This window comes from Dipodomys merriami, unplaced genomic scaffold (genome assembly GCF_024711535.1).
Source record: "Dipodomys merriami isolate MVZ:Mamm:240054 unplaced genomic scaffold, mDipMer1.0.p SCAF_11, whole genome shotgun sequence".
In the NCBI taxonomy this organism is placed as follows: domain Eukaryota; kingdom Metazoa; phylum Chordata; class Mammalia; order Rodentia; family Heteromyidae; genus Dipodomys; species Dipodomys merriami.
Genome location: NW_027202382.1, coordinates 20,486,169 through 20,504,684, shown reverse-complemented (window position 1 = coordinate 20,504,684; position 18,516 = coordinate 20,486,169). Strand labels below are relative to the sequence as shown.

The following is an 18,516-nucleotide window of genomic DNA, read 5'->3' as shown; positions in this document are numbered from 1 at the left end:
TACCAGAAGAGGCACTTACATTTTCATATCTTCTGAGTGAAATTTCTTCCCCATTATTATCTCTGTATCTAAATGTTTGTCTTTCTGTTCCTAAAGTCCCTATGATTATAATTCTTATTTCCATATGAGTCATGGTCTCCATTTGGCCAAGTTAAGAAAAAGTCTGGCATGCATCTATTGGACAAATATTTTAACAGTGTTCCCTGCGTCAAGCTCTGTTATGGGCATGTTATCAAAGAAATGGAAGATGTCGTAGATAACTACAAGGATAACTGTTGGGGGAACTTGTCAGGCTTTGTATGTCAGCACACTTTTATTAGATTTTGTTTCTTTCCAATATCCTCTGACAGTGAGTCACATTTTCTTAGTCTCCTCTGGGCTTTCCTTAAAAGAGGAAAAGTGGCAGCAAAGCTCATCACAGAATTCATTCTCTCTTAAGCTAGAGGGACCAGTTGTCTCATTTGGTTGGATGACTTTGTCCTTGGCAGAAGACCTAAGCAGATGAGTCTCCAGGTTGAAGAAATGAATCTCATGTGATTGACATGAAAGATGAACGTTAGTGTGACACCTATAAAGTGTCATGGGGTTAAATAAAGGCAACACTAAGTCCAGCATGGCACAATGGCTCAGGGATGGCAGGAGTGCAAGCCTGCAGACAAAAACCTTCGTTCCTTAGTGGCATCTTATAAAGCATGGCTGTCCATGCACCTGCCTTCCAAGTCTACAGCCAGAATTCTGAAACACTGTACACAGAACTCTCTGGAATCAAAACTAGAAAGAAGTATGGGAGGACAATGTAATTTATTGTAAATTAGTGTTTTATCTTTAGAATTTTTATCTTTGGAAATATAATCCAGTGGTCAAATACATCAGTGTCATCTTAGTGTGACAAGAAATGAATGATACAGTCTGCCTTCATTTTTTCAGATATCTTATGAACAATCAAATAAAAATAAGTCTTCATTGCTTTTTTTTGTTTTTGTTTTTGTCAGTCATGGGGCTTGAACTCTGGGCCTGGGTGCTGTTCCGCAGCTCTTCAGCTTAAGGCTAGTGCTCTACCACTTGAGCCACAGTGCCACTTCTGGCTTTCTGAGTAGTTTATTGGAGATAAGAGTCTCATGGACTTTTCCTGCCCGGTCTGGTTTTGAACCATGATCCTCAGATCTCAGCCTCCTGAGTAGTGAGGATTACAGGTGTGAGCCACCAGCGCCTGGCTTCATTGCTTTTTTTTTTTTTTTAATTAAAAAAATATTCAAGCATGTTTAGGAAAAAAAGAAATCATCCTAAAGTTGGATAACATTATACCTAGGTTGTTTATACAAGATTAGAGACCCCAGAGGTTTCAAACTATTATTATTATTGACTAATTATTTATTTTGAAGTCCTTGGGTTTGATCTCAGGGCTTTGTGCTTGCTAGGCAGTTGCTCTGCCAATTTACCCTTCCCGCCCCCAGTACTTTTCTGTTTTAGTTATTTTTCAGAAGGCCTCACATTTTTGTCTGAGCAGTCCTACTTATGTCTCCTACCTAGCCAGGATGACAGATTATGTACTACCAGACCAAGAGTGTTGTCTGAGTTGAGTTCTCACTAACATTTTGTCTGGGCTGGCTTCCAATTAGTGTTTACAGTCTCTATCTTCTGTGTAGCTGGAGTTATAGGCATGAGTCACACTGCTCAGCCACAAGTTATTCTTTCTCATTATTTCCTTGTTCTCTTTACCACAGTCCTCTGAGCTAGCTAAGTTGGTTAATTTCTTTAAAAAAATCCTGTGAAAAGATGCAGACACAGTTCAAAAGCATCTAGATGCAGAAGAAAAAGCCAGAAATAGGAGTGACACAGATCTGGCTTAAAATATTGGTATTTATGTACATAGCACTGATTTGTCAGTGCTTCCTTAGCATCACTGTATTGAGAGCCACCTGATTATGTATGGGAAGGTATGTGGTTTAATGTCTAGGATGAAGGGAACAAGAAATATTCCTTGTCCTCTTTTCCAACGTTAGTTGATTATCACTCTGAAGGTATATGTGAGTGTATATATGTGTATAAAGTTAGGCAAGTGAGAAGTCAGGAAAAGTTTAACTTTTACTGATCTCAAAAAAATCGACAACTCATACATATCCACAGGCAGGTTGAAGAACGGGTATGCAGAATGCACATCTGAGAGTAGTTTAAGAAATCACTGTCTTTTGCCAATCCATCAGGTCCATCCCTACCCACACCTGTGTAGTAACCTCTTAGTCATGCCCTTATTTGGGTTTGCGGTCATGTGAATTTGAAAGGAATGGACACTTGTTGAAGTATCTTCCTGGCCATTCTGCAAATACCTTTCTTTGCCCAATGCATGAAACTTAAAAAACAAAGGACAAGAGTCAGAATACATTTTGTGATAGTTTTCTTTTTCTTCTCTTTAGAAAAAAAATATGTACAAAAAAAGCTAAGAAGGATCAACATGAAAATGTAAGAAAACATTCTGATAGGTACAGACAAAGAGCTCCTTATCGCAAAGGAGGTACACATTAGTTAGTTATCACCATGCTAGAAAAACAGGATGCAGTTAAAATCCTAGGAGAGTTAAAAGCCGCAGAGTGAAGATGTTGCTCTGGGGACTCTCTTTTGTAGATGCTCTGAAACCCTTCTGTAAAATAATACTGTGTACACTGTAAAATATTCATTTTCATACAAAGTCCATACAATTGGAGATATATAAAACTGTTGAGTTGACAGGAAAGGCTGGTGCTGGCTGCTGTTTGGAAAGAAGGTTACAATGTCACCTGCCTGCTAAGGGGCAGAATTCTAGGCAGATTATTAGTTTCTTAGAGTCATACAACCTGTTACCCTCCCTTCCTCCCCCAAAAACCTAGGCTTTTTTTTTTTTTTGCCAATTGTTGCGTAATGGGGCAACTTCACTAATATTTTACCTTTGAATGTCACAAATAAACTATTAGATCAGAATGCAATGTTTTCATAGAATTTTCTTTTTCCTAGAATTGATTTTATGATTTACCATTAACCAACATTGTCCTTCCTGGCACTCAAAAGTTTAACTTCCATTAAAATTCAAAAAATTTGGAGGAGGCAGCAACTGTGGTAATAAAAATTTGAAGTGAATTGTCATATTCACCATCTTTGTGTCTATAAAACTGAGAAAAGAAGGTTTGTGTACAAATCTCACAAAAACAACATCCACCATTGAATAAATGTGATTCTGCAATGCACACTTGAACAAGAAATTTTTGTTGGTTTTAAAATTCTGGCATAAATATATTAAAGCTGACCAAAAGAGAGAGAGAGAGAGATCAGGGCAAGCTACATCACTTTTTCATACAAAAAAAATGTACAAAACATTTGCCTCTAACTAGATAAACATAATACTTGTCTTCACAGTTGGACATTGAGTAACTGTGTGTTTTGAAGTATTGAATTGGAAAGAGATTAAAAAAAAAAACAAAGCACAGCTGTGCACCTTACTCTTCTCAGGTGACTTCTGTCATGGAGGCTGAGTGGTTCTGTGGAGAAAACACAAGCAGAAAGGAGCTCAGGATTGGGTTGATTGGCTTTGGCACGCATCCACTCACCTATGAAAATTCCTTCCTTGGGTTTCCTTTCCTGTGCTTTTCCTTTAAAAATTTCCCCAAGTGTTCAACTAAACCAGGATCAGATCATTTCTCCACCTAAAACTTCTTTCTATTGGGATAAGTGGTAGAGTGCTTGCCTTTCATGCATGAGGCCCTAGGTTCAATTCCTCAGCACCACATAAGCGGAAAAAGCCAGAAGTGGTGCTGTAGCTCAAGTGGTAGAGTGCTAGCCTTGAGCTGAAGAGCTGAGGGACAGTGCCTAGGCCCAGAATTCAGGACCCAGAACCGACAAAAGAAAAACAAAACTTCTTTCTATGTAATTCTAATAATTCTAGTACTGTTTTTGTAATATAAGCATTTAAGTATCTCAAAAGAACTTCAACTGCATCTCACACTTCTAAAATGTTTTAATATTGACTAATACAAATTTTAAAAAATATTCTATATAATTTTCTTATTGGTGGTAGTGGCTGTTTGGCTTGAACTCAAGGAGTCTGGGCACTGTCCCTGAGCTCTTTTGCTCAAGGCTAGCACTCTACTGCCTTGAGCTACAGGGAAAATTCTGGTTTTCTGGTGGTTAATTGGAAATAATAAGCTCATAGTCTTTTCTGTCTGATCTGGCTTTGAATCACGATCCTCAGGTGTCAGCCTCCTGAAAGCTAGGGTTACAGGTGTGAGCCACCAGCGCCTGGCCTATATGATTTTTGTGTAGTTATAAGTTCTACAGAAATGTGTTTAATATTTTCCAGTGGTTTGGGGTTGAATTTAGGTAGTTGTCTAATTTTTTCCTATAAAATTTGATCAGTAGGATGCAGAGCCATTACTTTTTTTAAAATTTACTTTATGGTCTTGCACTAGAGTTTGGTTTTTTTTAATTTCACATGATTTTTAGGAAAATGAGTTAAGCTATATATTTACTCTCTTTTGCTTGCCTAATAATCACTGAGAAGAATGCATTAAAAGTTTACTATGATTACTGACTTACACAACCTGCTTTCTTTTTGTAGCTTCTTTTTTTGGGGGTGGGGGTCACTACTTATGCCATTTATAGGTTTATATGATTTAATCTAATAGTAAATGGTAAAAAATAAAAAAAATAAAAAAAATAAAAAATAAAAAAGCAATATCCTAAGGTAACCAGAGTGACGTTGGGAAGATTTCATTTATTTATTTAGAATACAAAAGACAGTAGGTACTAATGGGAGGGGGAGAGTGAATAAAGATGAATATGGCTGAAAAAGATAGTTTGCAAGAAGATAGTATGAAAATAGAATAATGAAACCTGTTGTGATTATCTTAGGAAGGGAATAAAGGAGAGGGATAGAAGATGTGAGATAGACTGGAATGCATTATGTACACAAGTAGAAATGGCACAATGAAATGTCACCCTGTGTAGCTAGTGTATGCTAATAATAAACAATATAATGTCTATACTACCACTTATCCTGAAGCAGGGTTTATCAGAATAATCCTCTGGGAATATTTTTCACTCTTCCTTTTCTGAAAAATAATCACTTGCTGTTTGGGTCTAATCATCAGTGTACTTGGTAACATCTGGATTTCTCATTTAATGTTTTATTTTTTTTTAAACAGATACCTTGCTGAGTCTGTCAGGACACACCTGTAAATGCAACACTCAAGAGACAGAGGCAGAAAGATTGAATGTTTGAGACCAGTCTGGGCCACATTGCAAGACCTGTCTCAAAATCCTCTAAAAAAAGGGTCAGACAGAGACAGAGATGAGAGAGAAAGACAGAGACAGAGAAAGAGACAGACAGACAAAGAGAGAGAGACAGAGACAGAGAAAGAGACAGACAGAGACAGAGACAGAGACAGACAGAGACAGAGACAGAGAGCCTTTAAAAATCTTCTTTTTTCTGAAAAAGGAAGGCAAATGATGATTCTATGTTATAGTCAGAGTGAGGTAACAAAGTTGTTTTATTTCTAATTTAATTTCTCTATGAGAAGAGAATGTGAACATTTAAGTGGAACATGAATTGCTAAAAGCTATTCTCTCTGATATGACAAAAATTGCACAGGGTCATAAAATAATGCTTTGGAAATGACTTCTTTCTATCTGAACTTTCTATAATTTTTATTTTCTGGCCTCTCATTAGTACTGAAAAGATTTTTAGAAAGTGTACTCTGTCTCACTCTATTAGACTAAGAGCTATAATAGAAAGCATATGTTCAAAGCTGAATTAAAGTTGTAAGGAGGAAGAGAGAACTGTTGCATTGGTCTTGTATCTTGGATGGTGAGTGGATTTCATGCATGAACTTGCTCTGAGGAGAAGAAGGCAATCCTTCTCTCAATCCTAGAAAGTCATTTTTTTTTCTGGGAAGATGGTCTGTTTCAAAATTTATAAGGAGTAAATTTACAAAGGAGTAGCACAGAAATTCTTATGAAGAGGAGAAAACAGAAGCCACTTATTTTGGAAATGTACCTCAGGTTAATTATACCAACTCTATAGTACATTTGCATATTCAGGCCTGAAGGGTCATAGATTTCACAAGGGAATTTTTACTTGAATGAAGACTCAGGCTGTGTAGACAGTAGACCAAATAAGACCTTTGGAATTAGATGTGTCTGTGCTTCATTTTGATTGAGAAACCTTGGGCATGCTGCTTGGACTGTGTGCATCTTTCTTTCCTAATCTATAAAACAAATAATTACAGTAGGATTGTGAAAATTAAATATGGTGGTTTTCAGTGTCTTTCAGGTTTTTTTTTTTTTTTGATGACCAAATAAAAGGTACAACTTCCTTACTAACCATGTAAAAACGTTTGATATAAACGCAGTGCTTTTATATCAAATGCTTTGTAGCTTCAATTTCCACTACTGGTATGGCTTGCATCGTGTGAGTGAGAAGTTCTAGCTCCCTGTGGCCTTCATTTGGGGTCACCTGCACAAGTCCTGCTCAGCACTTCTTCTAAGTGTCTACTTGCCATGGAAGTTCAGAAAGTGTCAGATTTGGGGTTCTTGATTTTAAATACTGTATCTTATTCTGGCTTTCTTTCATCCATTCAATGTTTATTTCACACCTATTGAACAGCAGGATATAGAAAAAGTAAGGCAAGGTTCACAGAACCCAGATTCTCAAAGATCAAAGGTTTTCAAGTCTTTGGAAAATATGAGGGGGAGGTTTTGACTTTATTTGCGAGGGGCAGTAATATGAGAGACCCTCAAAGTCCTTTGGCCCAAGCTTAGTGTTCAGAAAGGCCTCATATTATTTTCAATGATATTGCATACATAGTCAAAAACATACACTGAAAAATTCGATGGAAGTTCAGCTATAACCTATAGCGGATGATGAAGTTATGAGGAGTTTTGCTGTTTTTAAGAGAAGTCTTTTGGAAACTTTTGGTACCTTTTCCTCTAGAATAAGTAAAACCTCTCTTAGCTTGGCCAACTATGAATTGTGGTGAAGGAAAAGGGAGAAAAATTCTTGAGAAGAGTTCAGATACAGGATAATGTGTAGGCAGTGAGTACAGAGCAGAATGATGGTAGGTAAAGACATTCTTAAACTGAGATACCCAGGGCACAGCATTTCCAAGGTCATGTGGATTGACGTGTTAGTGTGACCCAGCATGTGTTTTTAAAACTCCTTTTCAAAATTCAGTTTGGTCTTCAGTTATCTCACTTCAAAAATAGTGGCTGCTTTGAACTCATTGGGTATTGAAACCTAATTAGAGAGTGAAGAAAAGCCAGCGAGATTCCATTTCCTGGAGATCCCATTTCCTTACTTCATTGTAAGGTGTTGTTATTGACTGTCATTCATTATAAAGTGTTGTTATTTATTGTTATCTACTGTAAAGTATTGTTATTTACCAATAGGCTGTATATAAATTGGTCACATATGAGAGAATGGTGGGAGGGATGATTCAACTCACATGGTGAATTAAAACCCCTTTGTACAACTGCTTAAAGATAATTTTAAAAAGTGTGTATATATATTTAAAATAAGTACATCAGAACTGTTTTTTTTTCTGTTTTATTTCCAATTTGTTCATTAAAAATGTTCACTGTCATGTGAGGAAAGGGAAAACAATAAAAAAAAGCTCATGCGGGGTATAATGGTGAGCCCCAAGTATTTTTCCTTGCATGGAAATAGTTTGTCCCACTCCCAAGGCACACCTTTCCTGATCATATTAATTCTCTGACGGCAAGAACTGTGGGCCTAATTAGTTTTTATAACTTGGGCATAAGGCCAGCTTCTAGCCATTGTTTTCACTGTATTTGATGTTGGTATAATTTGTGGAGGGGAAGGGAAAAAACAAATTGTTTAAATAGGGATACAGGTAGACTCATTGCAACAATGAGATGTACAAGATGTTATGTCAAAAAACAAACTTTACAATTTAGAGAGGGTGGTGTAGTTGTGGAGGTGGAGGGAGGGGATGGTAGGGGAAAAACAAAGGAGGAGGCAACAACGCTTGACAGGAAATGTACTCATTACCTTGCTCATATAATGGTAACCCCTCTGTATAGTATTTTTACAATAAAAAACGTATTAAAATTTAAAAATTTAAAAAGCCAGGTTCTATTGTAAAATAATTGGTATTCATTGCATTGAAATTCTAATCGTTGTTTTTGATGCAGACTTAGCACTCATAGTTACCAATCTTTTTAATATGGTGTGGCTCCAACTTATATCACTGGATGTAACAAAAACTTTTTTCTTTCCAAATTCAGCTGACTCACTTTACTCAAGGGTTCTACATCTGTGGATTCAACAATTACAGATCAAACGCATTCAGACAAAATGAACATGTATAGAAGTCTTTGCTTGTTATTGTTCCCTGAAAACATCCCATTATTTGATTTACACTTTATTTATTTATTTGTTTGTTTGTTTATTTATTTGTTTGTGCTTGTCCTGAGACTTGAACTTAAGGGCTGGGCATGGTTCCTGAGCTTATTTGCTAAAGGCTAGAATTCTACCACTCGAGCCATAGCTCTACTTCTGTTTTTTGTTTTTTTTTTGAGTAGCTAATTGGCAATGAGAGTCTCACAGATTTGCCTTCCCTGGCTGATTTCAAACTATAATCCTTAGATCTCAGCCTACTCAATAATTAGGATTACAGGCATGAACCACCAGTGCCTGGCTTGCACTTACATTTTCTCAAGTACAAGTAATCTAGAGATGGTTTAAAGCATATAGGAGTTTCTGCACGTTACATGCAAATACTATACCGTCTTCTATGAGTCTTGAACAACTTTGGATTTCAGTCTAATCTGGAGGTTTTGAACTAATCCTCTGTGAATACCAAGGGACAGCTGTACCTTGCAAGGGACAACTAGATACTAAATAAAACTTGGCCTCCTACATAATTAATTACAATTTTAAGAATCTGTAATCATCTATTAGAGGTGAAAGTACAGGAAAGTATTCTAGCTTAAGTTCAATAGAAGAGAACTTCCTGAGACTTGGTGATTGCAAAGCACCTGAGCAAATTCAGAACTACTTGAGGGAGGTGGTGAAGACTTCTTTCTCAAGGGTCTTTACAATGAACCAGAGTCTTACTGACGCTGACTGGATTCAGTGATGTCCTCTCTCCAGGGGGAGAACCGATCACAAGGTTTAAGCCCATAGGTTTGGTTCCCTAAAACCACAGTACTATACCTGTGCACTTAGGGTTTCCAGAGGGCTCTCTATCCTTGGGAAAGCCATGAGGGGGACTCCACGGGGATCCTCAGGTTTGGGTTTGGAAGGAGATCCTTGTGTTCCTTTAAAGTTATGAACCACACACATTCCCTGTAGGAAGAGGGGAAGAAAATACCACATTCAGCCTACAGCCACCACTGTCTGGCCATCACGGAGAACAGCAGGCTTTCCTCTCTGCTTAACACTGCTACAGTGACTTCTGTTCTTTCAATGAGGAGGCAGACATAAGGGAAAACTTGAGGAAATCTAACTGCTGAGCACATCTTAAGAGATACAGAAGCATCTACTTACTTACGAGATGGCAAGGACAATCCATCCACTCCATGGATTTGTGTCCTTGGCTGTCAAGGACAAATTGGAATACCTACCTCATCGATTGGCAATCAGTCAAGATGATAAACGTAAATCACTTCCTAATAAAAGAATATTTCTTGAGGATGATTATATGCAATGCACTATCCTCTGACTATAGCCTCATCTCACCTAACTCACCCAACAACTTCCAGTAGTAACAAGAGATATAATATTGTCACCCCTAGGCTGGATAAGAAAAGTTAGGTAACTTTCCCTAGATTACCCAGAGGTTTAAACTCCACAGTCCCTACAGCACTCCACCACACCATCCTGTTTTGTTGTTTTTCCACAAGTGCCAAACACATTAACCAAATGGGAACTCAGCTGAGCAGCTGTTGGCTGCTCTCTAACTTCTGCCTAAGATGACCCTCCTCAACTTGTGGGACTACTATTACTTGGGGTTAAATAATTCGCTTTTTGAAATTGCTGTCATTAAAACCGTCACCTATAAATTGTAACTCAACTTTCTGTATTTTATGTCAGAGTCATAACCACTGGGTTTTCTCTCATTTTTTAATTTATTCCCCATTTTCTTTGCTCCTGTTGCACTAGGAGAGTTTAAATGCTCTTACAATTTCTTTCATGATTTTGCATTTCTTCATGATTTTGCAGATAGTTTTACAATCTTTCCCACCAATCTTCAGTCCATACGGAATACTTATGTAAACACTCTTTACCTTGCTCACCCTATCTTGCTTTACAACTCCGCTTAAACTTCTTGTACTTGGGGAATGCAAGGAGGGGAGACATGGAGGCCTTTGAGGGACCCAGGTGTAGCTTTCTTCTTTATTTTTTCATCGGTCATGGGGCTTGAATTCTGGGCTTGGGCGCTGACCCTCAGCTCTTCAACTCAAGGCAAGTGCTCTATGCTTGAGCTACAGCACCACTTCCAGTTTTCTGGTGGTTAACTGGAGATAAGAGTCTCATGGACTTTCCTGCCTGGGCTGGCTTTGAACCGCGATCCTCAGATCTCAGCCTCTTGAGTAGCTTGGATTACAAGTGTGAGCCACAGGCACCCGGCTACAGCTTCATTCTTATTGATGGGTGACTCTTGGTAAGTTATTTACTGTGAGTCCCCCATTCCTCATCTATAAAATGAGGACATAAAATATTGCTAGGACTCCCGTGGAAATACATGCCTCCATGCATATCCTTTATCAACTAATTTTTGGTCTTTTACCTCTATTATTCATCATATGAAATATAAACATGTGAAACAATACTGCACATAGGAAGCCAGAATGCTGCCCTGCTCGATTTTCTGTTTATGTCTTTCCCCATTTCCTCTCCAGACTCTGCTCTGGAATGCCTCCATGACTTCCCCCTACTTCCTTTCCCCACATCAGTGTGTGTGGGCCTGGGATGTCTCTGTGTGTGTGTGTGTGTGTGTGTGTGTGTGTGTGTGTGTGCGCGCGCGCGCGCGCGTGTGTGTGTGTGTGTGTGTGTGTGCGCGCGCGTGCAGAAGGGATGCTCTTTCCCAAGACAGGGAAAGTCAACAGCAGCTCTGACTCGTGGGTGAAGGTCATTTAAGGAAAGTAAACTTTTACAGCAATTGGGAAATCACTTAAAAACAACACAAACCAAAGAGTAAGTAGACTGGTGGAAAACAAGAATGCAAGGTACTGAGAGAAAACAAGCGTAATGTTAAAGCAAGATTTGTATGTGGAACCTTGATATTATGTCATTTGCAGAGCAATGGATGATGGTGAACATTGTGTTAAGTGATGTAAGTCAGGCCCAGAGAAACAAAGAACATATGTTTTCTTTCATATGTAGAAGCTAGATCTAACATAAACATAGATAGGCTTATATGCATGCACACATAAATATATTAACTAACGTATGGTATATGCAAGGAAGAATTCCAATGGTATAATTCCTTTGAACAACTAAGTCTAGCAAAAATGAGTATCAGGAAGCTGGTACGTGAGTTGTCTGGGGGCTAGGTTTGTGATGTCAAGGGTAGGGGAATAGATAAATGAAGAGAAGGGTAAAAGAATGCACCCATCATATTTAATGTACATTTGTGAAAATGGAGCTAGGAACATTGAAGGGAAGGTGAAGCTGGGTGAGTTAGAGAAGACGGATGGAAAGGGCAACATTGATCAAGATGTATTATCCTCATAAAGTGACACGTTAAATTAAAACCTCTTCATCTAACCACTTAAAAAATAATTTATAGGGGCTGGGATGGTGGCTCAGTGGTAGAGTGCTTGCCTTGCATGCACATAAGCAGAAAAAGTTGGAAGGAGCACTGTGGCTCAAGTAGTAGAGAGTTAGCCTTGAGCTGAAAAGCTGAGGGACAGCGCCCAGGCCCAGAGTTCAGGCCCCACGTCTGACCCTAAATAAATAAATAAATTTATAAAAGGTAAGTGTGAAAACTAAAAGGGAAATACATAGGCTTTCTCAGACATCCCTAAAAAAATGCCATGAAATAGCTTGAATCTGTCTAAAGTGTGCTTTCTCTTAAGTCACATGTAGCTGGCTCCAGATCTGATTGATGGATGCCAACATTGTTTGCATTTTCTTTTGAGCCTAATTTCCTTTATGTAACAGTGATCTCCCATGGCAGATGGTCTTTAAAAAAATCACATCTGTTCTTTCCCCTCTTTTCTAAAACATTCTGTAGGAAGTTAGTATATCAATATCTGAGAACCATTTAGGCATATTTTTTTTTGAAACTTTACCCTGGAAATTCGCAGATAATTTCAGGCCCTCATCACGTTTCATTACAAAGAGAAAGGCTGAACTCTTCAAAGACATGAATCATAACAGAGCTTCACAATCAGTGTTGGGAGACAGGTATGTGTTTTATGTGTGCTTCTTAGTGGGGAAGGAAGTTGGGGATGTGAGTTAGAGGCTAGGATAGGCATATGTGTATTTTGTATGTTAGGGAGGGCTGGGAGGAAGGAAGGAAAAGGAGCTAAGTCACATGACTACAAAACCAGTCTGGGTGCAATTCCAGTTGTAAGGGGACATAGATCATAAGGCATAGTAGGTGTGAGGTTCTTTTGAGGCTGTGATGGCTCTTTTTCTCCTTACATAGACCAGATTGTTGACAGGGGACTTCTTTCAGGAAAAATATAAGAGTTTTCAGGCCTCGTGATTTACTGTAAGTCCTTTGGGCCTATTGTGAGAAGGAAAAATCTTTGAGGATTCAAAAAAATCCCTGCACAACCATAGTATACCCATGGGACAGAATATGACACTATAGGTACCACAATTGGGTTACTGATATATTCTACAACATGAGTGCGTCTTTAAAAATAATTATACTAGATAAAATATTCCAGAACAATGATATGTATGATATGATTCCTTTGGCTATATCTCTTGGCCAAATTTTTATCAAATGGGACACTTTACACGTCAGTGATTATTACTTACCAATCACATCTCAATGGTGATGTGTAAAAAGAAAAAAAAGATTAAAAGAAGGGGTGAAGCTGGCTCCCAAATTCTTTTTTTTTTTTACTTTTTTATTGTGAAAATACTGTACAGAGGGGTTACAACAATTACATTGGGCAAGATATTGAGTACATTTCTTATCAAGCATTGTAGCCTCCTCCTTTGTTTCCAAATTCTTATGTTAAACAGAAGGATATGCATACTGTGTTGGCTCCTGAGTCCTGGGAGGGTAGCGGACTGGTACCTGCGTTGCCAGTGCTCTGTCCTCTGTACTTAACAGGGAGACACAGAGCTTCTGATCGCAAATCCTTCCAGGTACCCTGGATGGAGTATGTCCGGACCAACCCCAACCTCAGAGGTGAAGGAAGTAGAGTATTCCTTCTTTCTTGAGAAAATCCTCTCTGACACTGAACAGGTGTTTTAGATTCATCCTTTCAGAAAGGGTTGCATAACACTTAGAGAATGAGAATTACAAGAGGGAGACAGACACAGACTGTGAAATCTGGACTTCCCACTCACCATGACCCTCACTAGCCCCCACTCAGTGAGTAAGAAGGAAGAAAGGGATCACAGCAAGCTGACCTACCAGGAACAGAGCGACTGCAGTGCCCAGGATGAAGCCCGCGATCACATCCGAGCAGTGATTCCGGTACTCCGAGACCCGGTTTAGGCCAGTCAGGAAGGCTGTACAGAGAGTCCCCAGGCACAGCACCGGCTTGGCCAGTCGACTGCTCTTTGTCTTGATTGTGCTTGTGATGTACATCTGGAGAGGTAGAAAAGCCAGGGAGTAACCAGACCGCTTCTTCCTGCTGGGGTGGACCCGTGTATGCACGGACAACACCGGATACATGAGCAGAGGTCCAGCCAAAGCAACTCCTTTTCCATGAGCAACTCCACTGAATTGCTTAGCAACAAGTTTAAGTAGGAAAACAAGTGCAGCAATGCCACTGAACAGATACACCTCAATCAGTCCTCTCTAGTTTAGTGAACATGGGAAGAGAAGTTATGCTGTTGTAAAAATGATTGGGTTTAGAACATGCCACAAATTAGAAGATGGTTTGGGGTTACTTGGAAAACCATGAAAGAAGCTTAAATTAAAAAAAAAAAATCCTCCCATGAGAAGGAATTTTAAGGTAGAGAAGGCCAGTTACAACAATAATTTGACTTATGGTATCCATAATTCTACCTGCTTCTGCACACTTTAAGGCAATAATGCAAAATGTTGACTATTTGGTGGACTGAAACAGAACGGTCCAATCACTGATATCAAACAGATGGTAGTTGTGCTGAAGTAAAGATTCCTCATTTCTTGGGACATCTGTGCTCCCTGCCTTTATTTACTCCAAGGAGTTTGAAAATATTAAACTTTCCTGTGTGTACCACAACATGCAAAAGGGTTGGAAGAGTTGAACGAACTAAAGCATAGTATGACATGTAAGATGTGGGCTGTTATTAGTACTTCATTTCTGATGGTAGAATTAGGAAGATGGGCAAATCACCACTAGAGGGCATCATTGGTCCATCATTGCTAAACAGATGGGCTCTGTTTAGTAACTCTTGATACTTAGGTCATGGCATCTAGCATGTTCACATGGTTTGAGCACACATGTGTTCAAATAGATGCACTTTACAACATTACAATGGACACCTGAATTTCCTAGAAAGAGGTTTTTAACACTAATATGAAGACTGAGAAATAGGAATCTTCATTCTATGTTACAGATGCTCTACAAACACATTGCTGGATCAAAGTTACATAAATTGCATCCTATTCTGAGAACATATGGGAACTAATGATTAAAATGTTTACAATGTATGTTTAGCTTTTTGTGCTCCGGTATTGCTTTGTAATTCATCCCTTGTAAATCTTTTCTTTAAGAGCATGAACTATTTAGAGTTTGCCCAGTTTTAGCTGGTAGCAAGGATATTGTGGAGTTTCTCTTTTGATTTTTACATGTCACACAATAATTGTAAAGATTTATGATGTTTCAATACACGTCCACACTGTGTAATGATCAGCTACTGGTAATTAGCATATCCATCACTCTGGCGTAATAAGCACTTAACACATAAGCAGGCTCGAGGATATCTGCGGTCAGACCCTTTGTCCTAGAGGGGAGTGTGATTTGCATCAGGTTGAATGCAAACTCCAAATGTGTGCTTTTGCAGCCCCTGTCCCAGTGAGGTTTACGTCTCATTTATTAATAAGACTGGTTTAAGTAATAGATTTTTGTTTTGGTCGGTCATGGGGCCTGAACTCTGGCCATGGGTGCTGTCCCTCAGCTCTTCACCTCAAGGCTAGTGCTCTACCACTTGAGCCACAGCGCCACTTCCAGCCTTTTCTGTTTATGTGTTGCTGAGGAATCGAACACACAGCCTCATGCATGCTAAGCAAGCACTCTACCATTGAGCCACCTTCTCAGCCCTCTAGATTTGTTTTTTATGCTGAAATCATGAAACTTAATTTCCTACAGCAGTGATTTGAATCTGATAAAAGTACAAGACAAGAGTACACTACCTTATGCAAATCAGGTTCTACATAATTTAGGACAAATCAATATCTTAAAAATGGAAAATAGACTGAATGTCTCAGAGGGTTTATTTGCTTAGAAAAATATCCACATAAGTTTTTTTTTCTTTTTCTTTGGTAAAGAAGTCAAAACAAGTGACAATTTGTTTGTTTACAAACAAATTTGTGTTCACACTTCCTTAACCTTGGGGCAGCTGAAATAAGGACACAAATGGTTTGTTCTTTCTTGCTATTGTTTATAACATATTTCTAAGGTACCACGTGATTTTTTTTTGTTGCTTTGTATGTTCCTCCTCCTCGGTATAATCCCTGTTTTCACTGTATTTGATGTTGGTATAATTTGGGGAGGGGAAGGGAAAAAGCAAATTGTTTAAATAGGGATACAGGTTGACCATTGTAACAATGAGATGTACAAGACGTTATGTTGAAAAACGAACTGTACAATTTAGGCGGGGGGGGGGAGCGGGAGAGGGGAAGTGTAGTTGTGGAGGTGGGAGGGAAGGGATCGTAGGGGAAAAACAAAGGAGGAGGAAACAATTCTTGATAAGAAATGCACTCATTACCTTGCTCATGTAACTGCAACCTCTCTGAATTTTCACAATAAAAAACTTATTTAAAAAATCAGGTAGACCATAAGGAACCGTCATCCTGTAGATGAGATGCTGGAGCACAAATGGAACACAAAGGCACTACCTGCCCTACGTTGTGTGAAAGAGAATATTCACCATTATTTTATTTTATATTTTAAAGCTAATACTGGAGATTGAACTCAGCATTTCTTGCTTAGCTTTCTTGCTGATAGTTAGTGCAACACCTCAACCATGCCTCCAGTCCAGATTTGTGCTAGTTAAGTGGAGATAAATGTCTTCTAGACTTCCCTGTTAGGGCTGGCTTTGAACTGTGATCCTCTAGATTTCAGCCTCCTGAGTAGTTAGGATTATAAATGTGAGCTGCTGGGTATGTGAAGCTCATGCCTTGTTTTAAATGCTGCTGCATAGATTGGGCCTCTAGTTAGCACCATTGTTCCAGCTTTGGAGCCACGGGAAGAACCCAGATCCCTCAGAGACGGAGAGGGCCTCCTGCAGCTATGGTCTTGTAGACTACATGTATTCTAAATATAAGAGAGGGAGTGTTTCTGACCAATAGCTACTTCAATGGGTACATGTATGTGACTCTTACCAGTCCTATTAGCATGTATGCCTTTAAAATGACCATGCTGCTTCTGTGTTCTGGGCTTAAAGGAAGCACAGATCAGAGAAAGGTGAAAGGTGGCCCTATCCAACATGGATACAGTCAAAAGGCAGGGCAATAAGTCCATTGTTTCTTCTCTACTAAGAGCAAAAATGTTCAAGAAAACCTTACACCCTAATGGGATAGTCAAGGTGGTATGATCTGGAGGAGCAGCATGACATGAACTCTGAGGTATTGGTGTTTTAGGATCACATACCTCTTCTAGTAAATTGATGAAGTGTCAGGAGAAGCAAAGCAAGGCTGTGTAACCCCCTGGTCAGTTTGCACAGAAAAAGGGCAGCCAGTTACCTAGGGCCACATTTGTAAGCCAGTGTGAGAAAGGTGGGATCTTCTGAACCTTAGCCCAAACTGGCAAAGAGTGGATGATAAGACAATCCCCGTCCTGGTTCCAGGAGTCTCAATCTCAGCTTTACTGTGAGTTCCTAGTTATCCTCCCAGCATGATTTCTGCACATAACTAGGGAATTATCAACGTTTATCTGTAGAACTAACATCCCTGGAATATGAGATCAGGATATGATACTGGGATGATGGAAGTGAGGTTGGGACATTGTAACAATAGCACATGTGCCTCAGGAGAAACATGTCATACATGACTTGAAAGACCACTTGCAAACGACAGGGTGGAAGTTGGAGGTAGGGGTGTGTGCACATCCCAGCAAAACCTCAGCTTCAGGGCGATAGGAGACTTGAACACTCACCGTGGCATATAAGGCGGAGTAAATGCTCAGAGCAGCATGCTTGGAAGGAAAAGATCTCCGAGCCTTTTCTATAACTTCCAGGTCCCCAGTGCAAATGTTCCCATTGTTGATGAACTGGTGGTGTGTCCGGCAGTCTGAGCTGGTATAGTTTGGCTTGCACACCGTCAGGAAGTATGGTGTTAGATGTCCAGTGACCACTTGTCCGGCGTTTACAAAAATGTCAGTAGCAAACAGTCCAAATGCAAACACCCCTGTAAAGAGATTGAAGAGAGTTCAGTGGCACGCAATTCCTAAATGGTTTCTCCCCTGAGAAGAAAGAGCAGTTAAGAGTCTGTGATGATCCATCACAAAGATTCTAAGAACATCCCGCCTTTAAGAATGCCTCCCATCTTTATCTTCCTAGGGAAGGGAGCCTGCTTCTTAAAGCCTCCTTTCCACTAGCCTAGGCAAACAGTCTATTGTTGGTGTTTTATTGTTTGATGTAAGTAATTCAGAAGTAGCACATTCTAATGGGAAGGATTTGAATTTTGGCATGTCATAGACCTGGGCTTCAGTCTCCCCTTTGTTGAGCCAATTACAGTAAACATTGTTTACCTTCTTTAATCCTTGGTACTCTTGGTAGAAAACTGGAGGGCAGATAGTTGGAGAAGATGAACGAAGACACATGTAAAATACCCAGTAAGGTATCTTGTTTTAAGTAACTTCGCAACATCAGGTTTCTTTCTATAGAAAATAATTTTTCCCTGATCTTATACAAGAAAATAAATATTCCTACGAGGAGTAATCTGTAACAGCATGGTACGTGACTATGGTAGATAAGCGTTTTCAGAGTGTTAGTGCCTATAAAGGTAAACAAAAAATATTCCCCACATTTGATTCCTCCAGAAATTTGAACATTTTATCTGATGAGGGGTTCAGAAAATGAGACTATAGGAAAAGTCATGCTAGTGGTATTTGAATTATTTACAATATGGCTGCTGCAGTGTATTCCCGCCCACCAACTAGCTTAACACAAGATAAATAGGTCAT

The 18,516-nt window shown here is 39.2% G+C and overlaps 1 protein-coding gene across 2 annotated transcripts in view; it reads right to left on the bottom strand.

Moving 5' to 3' along the window:
* Positions 1-1,776: 1,776 nt before the first annotated feature.
* Positions 1,777-18,516, bottom strand: part of Plppr1 (phospholipid phosphatase related 1) — a 247,761-nt gene continuing 231,021 nt past the window's right edge. For both annotated transcript variants that reach the window (XM_070005822.1, XM_070005830.1), the window contains exons 5-8: positions 17,488-17,738; positions 13,593-13,769; positions 9,203-9,334; positions 1,777-3,509 (exon numbers count right to left, since the gene is read on the bottom strand). In XM_070005822.1, coding sequence (XP_069861923.1) covers positions 3,477-3,509; positions 9,203-9,334; positions 13,593-13,769; positions 17,488-17,738 — 593 coding nt within the window. In that variant the 3' untranslated portion in view covers positions 1,777-3,476. The remainder of the gene's footprint in view (positions 3,510-9,202; positions 9,335-13,592; positions 13,770-17,487; positions 17,739-18,516) is intronic.